Genomic DNA, 9,302 nt, shown 5'->3' with positions numbered 1-9,302 from the left:
CCCCAGAAACATATTTCCATATTAAAATATTACTATAACATTATAATCACTAATACTATACTAATTTTATCAAAACGGAATGTTTTCTAGGACACAAAAAATCATCATTACATAATACATTGTGTAAATGTCATCGAATAACCAATCAAATGTTCCAATTCAAATACCCATAATAGTAGTTAAACTGCCGCGAAAAACCCATCTTAACAGATCACCGACTTATTCTGATTAGAGTGAACAAATGTTATGTACTTCAATATAGATTTTGAAGGTTACATTTTTTAGAAATTAACTTATTATATAGACAACGAAATTCCTACTTAAAAAATAACGGGAAAGTACTTTTGCATGTCCCAAATTATTCAACTTAAAAATGAATTTACAAATAGTTGTGATTTTTTATGAGTATTGTCTAAAATTTACCCTTAATTATCTACTCCCTACCCCAGAAACATATGTCCATATTAAAATATTACTATAACATTATAATCACTAATAATATAATAATTTTATCAAAACGGAATATTTTCTAGGACATAAAAAGTCATACTTACATAATACATTGTGTAAATGTCATCGTATAACCAATCAAACGTTCCAATTCAAATACCCAAAATAGTAGTTTAACCGCTGCAAAAGACCCATCTACACGGACCAACAACTTATTCTGATTAGAGTGGACAAATGTTAAATGCTTCAATATTTATTTTGATTGTCACATTTTCTAGAAATTACTTTAGCATATAGACACCTCATTCCTACATAAAAGTTAACGGGACAGTACTTTTGCATGTCCCTAATTATTCAATTTAAAAAAGTCTTTACAAATAGTTGTGATTTTTTATGAGTATTGTCTAAAATGTATCCTTAATTACCTACTCCTTACCTCAGAAACATATTTCCATATTAAAATATTACTATAACATTATAATCACTAATACTATAATAATTTTATCAAAACGGAATGTTTTCTAGGACACAAAAAATCATCCTTACATAATACATTGTGTTAATGTCATCGTAAAATCAATCAAACGTTCCAATTCATATACCTAAAATAGTAGTTAAACTGTCGCGAAAAACTCATTTAAACAGATCACCGACTTATTCTGATTAGAGTGAACAAATGTTAAATGTTTTAATATAGATTTTGTTTGTTACATTTTTTAGAAATTAACTTATTATATAGACAAAGAAATTCCTACTTAAAAAATAACGGGAAACTACTTTTGCATGTCCCAAATTATTCAACTTAAAAATGAATTTACAAATAGTTGTGATTTTTTATGAGTATTGTCTAAAATTTACCCTTAATTATCTACTCCCTACCCCAGAAACATATGTCCATATTAAAATATTACTATAACATTATAATCACTAATAATATAATAATTTTATCAAAACGGAATATTTTCTAGGACATAAAAAGTCATACTTACATAATACATTGTGTAAATGTCATCGTATAACCAATCAAACGTTCCAATTCAAATACCCAAAATAGTAGTTTAACCGCTGCAAAAGACCCATCTACACGGACCAACAACTTATTCTGATTAGAGTGGACAAATGTTAAATGCTTCAATATTTATTTTGAATGTCACATTTTCTAGAAATTACTTTAGCATATAGACACCTCATTCCTACATAAAAGTTAACGGGACAGTACTTTTGCATGTCCCTAATTATTCAATTTAAAAAAGTCTTTACAAATAGTTGTGATTTTTTATGAGTATTGTCTAAAATGTATCCTTAATTACCTGCTCCTTACCCCAGAAACATATTTCCATATTAAAATATTACTATAACATTATAATCACTAATACTATAATAATTTTATCAAAACGGAATGTTTTCTAGGACACAAAAAATCATCCTTACATAATACATTGTGTTAATGTCATCGTAAAATCAATCAAACGTTCCAATTCAAATACCCAAAATAGTAGTTTAACCGCTGCGAAAGACCCATCTACACGGACCAACAACTTATTCTGATTAGAGTGGACAAATGTTAAATGCTTCAATATTTATTTTGATTGTCACATTTTCTAGAAATTACTTTAGCATATAGACACCTCATTCCTACATAAAAGTTAACGGGACAGTACTTTTGCATGTCCCTAATTATTCAATTTAAAAAAGTTTTTACAAATAGTTGTGTTTTTTTTATGAGTATTGTCTAAAATGTATCCTTAATTACCTACTCCTTACCCCAGAAACATATTTCCATATTAAAATATTACTATAACATTATAATCACTAATACTATAATAATTTTATCAAAACGGAATATTTTCTAGGACACAAAAAATCATCCTTACATAATACATTGTGTTAATGTCATCGTAAAATCAATCAAACGTTCCAATTCATATACCTAAAATAGTAGTTAAACTGTCGCGAAAAACTCATTTAAACAGATCACCGACTTATTCTGATTAGAGTGAACAAATGTTAAATGTTTTAATATAGATTTTGTTTGTTACATTTTTTAGAAATTAACTTATTATATAGACAAAGAAATTCCTACTTAAAAAATAACGGGAAACTACTTTTGCATGTCCCAAATTATTCAACTCAAAAAAGTATTTACAAATAGTTGTGATTTTTTATGAGTATTGTCTAAAATGTATCATTAATAACCTACTCCATAACCCAGAAACATATTTCCATTTGAAAATATTACTATAACATTATAATCACTAATACTATAGTAATTTTATCAAAATGGAATGTTTTCTAGGTCACAAAAAATCATCCTTACATAATACATTGTGTAAATGTCATCGTATAATCAATCAAACGTTCCAATTCAAATACCCAAAATAGTAGTTTAACCGCTGCGAAAGACCCATCTACACGGACCAACAACTTATTCTGATTAGAGTGGACAAATGTTAAATGCTTCAATATTTATTTTGATTGTCACATTTTCTAGAAATTACTTTAGCATATAGACACCTCATTCCTACATAAAAGTTAACGGGACAGTACTTTTGCATGTCCCTAATTATTCAATTTAAAAAATTCTTTACAAATAGTTGTGATTTTTTATGAGTATTGTCTAAAATTTATCCTTAATTACCTACTCCTTACCCCAGAAACATATTTCCATATTAAAATATTACTATAACATTATAATCACTAATACTATAGTAATTTTATCAAAACGGAATGTTTTCTAGGACATAAAAAAATCATACTTACATAATACATAGTCTAAATGACATCGTATATTCAATCAAACGTTCCAATTCAAATACCCAAAATAGTAGTTAAACTGCCGCGAAAAACCCATCTAAACAGATCACCGACTTATTCTGATTAGAGTTAACAAATGTTAAATGTTTTAATATAGATTTTGATTGTTACATTTTTTAGAAATTAATTAAATTATATAGACAACGAAATTCCTACATAAAAATTAACGGGAAACAAATAGTTGTGATTTTTTATGAGTATTGTCTAAAATGTATCCTTAATTACCTACTCCCTACCCCAGAAATAATATTTTCATATTAAAATATTACAACAACATTATAATCCCTAATATTATTTTCATTTTTTCGAAACGGAATGTTTTCTAGGACATAAAAAAATCATATTTACATAATACATAGTCTAAATGACATCGTATATTCAATCAAACGTTCCAATTCAAATACCCAAAATAGTAGTTAAACTGCCGCGAAAAACCCATCTAAACAGATCACCGACTTATTCTGATTAGAGTGAACAAATGTTAAATGTTTTAATATAGATTTTGATTGTTACATTTTTTAGAAATTAACTCATTATATAGACAACGAAATTCCTACTTAAAAAATAACGGGAAACAACTTTTGCATGTCCCAAATTATTCAACTTAAAAAAGTATTTACAAAAAGTTCTGATTTTTTATGAGTATTGTCTAAAATGTATCCTTAATTACCTACTCCTTACCCCAGAAACATATTTCCATATTAAAATATTACTATAACATTATAATCACTAATACTATAGTAATTTTATCAAAAGGGAATGTTTTCTAGGACACAAAAAATCATCCTTACATAATACATTGTGTAAATGTCATCGTATAATCAATCAATCGTTCCAATTCAAATACCCAAAATAGTAGTTTAACCGCTGCGAAAGACCCATCTACACGGACCAACAACTTATTCTGATTATAGTGGACAAATGTTAAATGCTTCAATATAGATTTTGAAGGTTACATTTTTTAGAAATTAACTTATTATATAGACAACGAAATTCCTACTTAAAAAATAACGGGAAACTACTTTTGCATGTCCCAAATTATTCAACTTAAAAAAGAATTTACAAATAGTTGTGATTTTTTATGAGTATTGTCTAAAATGTATCCTTAATTACCTACTCCTTACCCCAGAAACATATTTCCATTTGAAAATATTACTATAACATTATAATCACTAATACTATAATAATTTTATCAAAACGGAATGTTGTCTAGGACACAAAAAATCATCCTTACATAATACATTGTGTAAATGTCATCGTATAATCAATCAAACGTTCCAATTCAAATACCCAAAATAGTAGTTTAACCGCTGCGAAAGACCCATCTACATGGACCAACAACTTATTCTGATTAGAGTGGACAAATGTTAAATGCTTCAATATTCATTTTGATTGTCACATTTTCTAGAAATTACTTTAGCATATAGACACCTCATTCCTACCTAAAAGTTAACGAAACAGTTCTTTTGCATGTCCCTAATTATTCAATTTAAAAAAGTCCTTACAAATAGTTGTGATTTTTTATGAGTATTGTCTAAAATGTATCCTTAATTACCTCTACTCTCTACCCCGGAAATAATATTTTCATATTAAAATATTACTATAACATTAAAATCACTAATAATATTTTCATTTTTTCAAAACGGAATGTTTTCTAGGACATAAAAAAGTCATACTTACATAATACATAGTCTAAATCAGTGTTTCTCAACCTGGGGGTCGCGACCCCTTTGGGAGTCGCCAACTTATTATTTAGGGTCGCAATTGAATGATTTAAATCAATGCGAAAATTAAAAGCTCAAATAATAAAATAATAAAATCAATAAAATATTATTATATTACATACCTATTACGAGTATAGATTATTTATATTAAAATGGAAAACACACTATTAAAGCGATATTACTCTATGACGTCTATTAAAGAATCTATAATAAACGTCGAATATAGATTATCAAGTATCAACCTAAGATAAGGCCACCGCCGCGGCCGCAGTGCACACTGCACATATTATATTATTATATATTTATGTCACAGTTCATCGTTAACATCGCTGTGTCGTGAGCCGTTGTAAAATATAGATTAACAAGTTGCATTTTTATATTGTTTTTCACATTTTTATACACTTTATCTTTATTTGACTTTATGTATTATTATAAAATATTTCTAATATGAGTAAACAGTCGCAAATGACGAACTTTTTCAAACAACCGCACAATACATCGACTTCTGATAATCAAAACTCAAATATTACAAAAAAACATAATTTGGATACTACTCAAAATGTTGATGAACCATCACTCAAAAAGGTAAAAATATTAAAATATAAAGATAGTTACATTGAATATGGCTTTACATACTTAAACGAGAATGGAAAGGATGTTCCTCAATGTGTTATTTGTGGTATGACATTAGCAAATGCATCACTAAAACCAAATAAGCTCATTAGGCACATGGAAACTAGTCATGCTCAGTATAAAAATAATACAAGGGACTTTTTTTTAAGAAAATTCGAAGAATTAAAAAAAAATAAAAAATGATAAATACTTATACGGTCGAAGACAAAATCTACCTAAAATGTTCTTATTTGGCAGCCTTACACATAGCTAAATCAAAAAAACCATACTCAATTGGGGAAAAATTGTTAAAACCGTGTATGATTGATATTTGTACAGAATTATTTAGTAATGAGCACGTGACAAAGATTAAAAAAATACCTATGTCTAATGATACGATAAGTAGAAGAATAAATACTATGTCTAATGATATTGAAAATCAGCTTAGTGAAAAAATCAAAAAATCAATTTTTTACGCAATACAGCTCGACGAATCTACTGATATAAATAATGAAGCTATATTATTGATGTATGTGAGGTATGTAGATACTGATCTGAACGATATACAAGAAGAGCTTTTCTGTTGCTTAAATTTAAAAACATACTGTACTTCTGAAGAAATTTTCAAAACCATTTCATCTCATTTCCAAAAAATTAATTTACAATTTTCTAACTGTATCGGTATTTGTACTGATGGAGCTGCAGCTATGACCGGAAAATGTAATGGTCTTGTCACACGCGTTCAACAAATTGCTCATAAAAACATTATATCAACACACTGTTTCATCCATCGTGAGCAATTAGCCGCTAAAGATATGAACGAAAACCTATTTGACGTTCTAAATATATGCATAAAAATAGTAAATTTTATTCGAGCTAGTGCCGTAAACACTCGCATTTTTAAAGTGATGTGTGAAGAAATGGGTTCAGGTTTTAAAAATTTGCTATTACACACTCATGTTCGATGGTTGTCGCGAGGAAAAGTTTTGACTAGGTTATTTGAACTGAAAACGGAAGTAGAAGTATTTTTGAGAGACAACAAATCACCACTTAGTGATTATTTCGAAAATAATGTGTGGTTAGCCAAACTTGCATATCTTTCCGATATATTTTCAATTCTTAATGAATTAAATATAAGTATGCAAGGTCCACATACTAATCTTTTTATATCGTACAATAAAATTGACGCATTCCTAAAAAAAATAAGACTATGGACAAATCGAATAAAAAACTACACATTTGATATGTTTCCAAATTTTTTTAACATGACTCAGGAAAAGATATTAACAAAAAATGAAATAAATGAAATGTGTATTATCATAGAAGAACACTTAGGTAGATTAAGAGAAAAAATGTCCAAATATTTCGACCCCACAAAAGACATTCGTAAAAATTGTAATTGGGTAATAAATCCATTCGTACAATCTGATCAAAATATACTATCATTAACAAATGAAGAAAAGTTGATTGAATTGAGTGCAGATGTGGGCTTACACGAGATTTTCAGAAGCAACAAAAATATAGGTCAATTTTGGATAAAGGTTCAAAATGAATATCCTAGTTTGGCTGAAGAAGCATTAAAATTACTTATTCCATTTTCTACTACATATTTGTGTGAAAATGGTTTTTCCACATTAACAACAATAAAAAATAAAACTAGAAACCGTCTGGAAATTTCATCGGCTATGAGAATTAGCTTGACGAAGTCAATTAAACCAAGAATTGACGAAATAATATCACATCAACAGCAACAACCAAGCCATTAAAAATCTTAATATAAAAATATATTTATATAATAAAATGAAATATTTAATGTACGTTTTTTTTAATTTTAAATAAATATAATATTATAATATGTATCTTTTATATTTCTCGTGTACAATATTTGTAGTAACTATAGACTCTAGATTATTTATAATGATAATCTAAGCGAGTATGTAAAAATATATATGTAGAGGTCGCTAAAAAATTTAAATTTAAAAAAGGGGTCGCCACAGTAAAAAGGTTGAGAAACACTGGTCTAAATGACATCGTATATTCAATCAAATGTTCCAATTCAAGTACCCAAAACTGTAGTTCAACTGCCGCGAAAATCCATCTTACCAGATCACCGACTTATTCTGATTAGAGTGAACAAATGTTAAATGCTATAATATAGATTTTGATTGTTACATTTTTTAGAAATTAACTTATTTTATAGACAACAAAATTCCTACTTAAAAAAAAACGGGAAAGTACTTGTGCATGTCCCTAATTATTCAATTTAAAAAAGTCATTACGAATAGTTGTGATTTTTTATGAGTATTGTCTAAAATGAATCCTTAATAACCTACTCCCTACCGCGGAAATAATATTTTCATATTAAAATATTACTACGACATTATAATCCCTAATATTATTTTCATTTTTTCAAAACGGAATGTTTTCTAGGATATAAAAAAGTCATACTTACATAATACATTGTGTAAATGTCATCGTATAACCAATCAAACGTTCCAATTCAAATACCCAAAATAGTAGTTTAACCGCTGCGAAAAACCCATCTACACAGACCAACAACTTATTCTGATTAGAGTGAACAAATGTTAAATGCATCAATATAGATTTTGATTGTTACATTTTTTAGAAATTAACTTATTATAATATAGAAAACGAAATTCCTACTTAAAAAATAACGGGAAAGTACTTGTGCATGTCCCAAATTATTCAACTTAAAAAAGTAGTTACAAATAGTTGTGATTTTTTATGAGTATTGTCTAAAATGTATCCTTAATTACCTACTCCTTACCCCAGAAACATATTTCCATATTAAAATATTAATATAACATTATAATCACTAATACTATAGTAATTTTATCAAAACGGAATGTTTTCTAGGACGCAAAAAATCATCCTTACATAATACATAGTCTAAATAACATCATTTATTCAATCAAACGTTCCAATTCAAATACCCAAAATAGTAGTTTAACCGCTGCGAAAGACCCATCTACACGGACCAACAACTTATTCTGATTAGAGTGAACAAATGTTAAATGCTTCAATATTTATTTTGATTGTTACATTTTTTAGAAATTAACTTATTATATAGACAACGAAATTCCTAATTAAAAAAAAACGGGAAAGTACTTTTGCATGTCCCAAATTATTCAACTTAAAAAAGTATTTACAAATAGTTGTGATTTTTTATGAGAATTGTCTAAAATTACCCTTAATTACCTACTCCCTACCCCAGAAACATATTTCCATATTAAAATATTACTATAACATTATAATCCCTATGAATATTTTCATTTTTTCAAAACGGAATGTTTTCTAGGACATAAAAAAATCATACTTACATAATACATTGTGTAAATGTCATCGTATAACCAATCAAACGTTCCAATTCAAATACCCAAAACAGTAGTTAAACTGCCGCGAAAAACCCATCTAAACAGCGACTTATTCTGATTAGAGTGAACAAATGTTAAATGCTTCAATATTAATTTTGATTGTCACATTTTCTAGAAATTAACTCATTTTATAGACAACGAAATTCCTACTTAAAAAATAACGGGAAACAACTTTTGCATGTCCCAAATTATTCAACTTAAAAAAGAATTTACAAATAGTTGTGATTTTTTATGAGTATTGTCTAAAATGTATCCTTAATTACCTACTCCCTACCCCGGGAATAATATTTTCATATTAAAATATTAC

The 9,302-nt window shown here is 27.6% G+C and overlaps 1 protein-coding gene across 1 annotated transcript; it reads left to right on the top strand.

The window, feature by feature from the left end:
* The first annotated feature begins 5,435 nt into the window (after positions 1–5,435).
* LOC132936323 (zinc finger MYM-type protein 6-like) lies at positions 5,436–7,366 on the top strand. Its single transcript, XM_061003029.1, has 3 exons — positions 5,436–5,667; positions 5,940–6,138; positions 6,481–7,366. Exons 1-3 carry the CDS (start codon positions 5,436–5,438, stop codon positions 7,364–7,366), a joined length of 1,317 nt encoding a protein of 438 aa, XP_060859012.1.
* The last annotated feature ends 1,936 nt before the right edge of the window (positions 7,367–9,302 follow it).

The sequence above is a fragment of the Metopolophium dirhodum genome, chromosome 1 (assembly GCF_019925205.1).
Source record: "Metopolophium dirhodum isolate CAU chromosome 1, ASM1992520v1, whole genome shotgun sequence".
In the NCBI taxonomy this organism is placed as follows: domain Eukaryota; kingdom Metazoa; phylum Arthropoda; class Insecta; order Hemiptera; family Aphididae; genus Metopolophium; species Metopolophium dirhodum.
The sequence above is the reverse complement of the archived record's forward strand: the minus strand, read 5'-3'. Positions and strand labels throughout refer to the sequence as shown.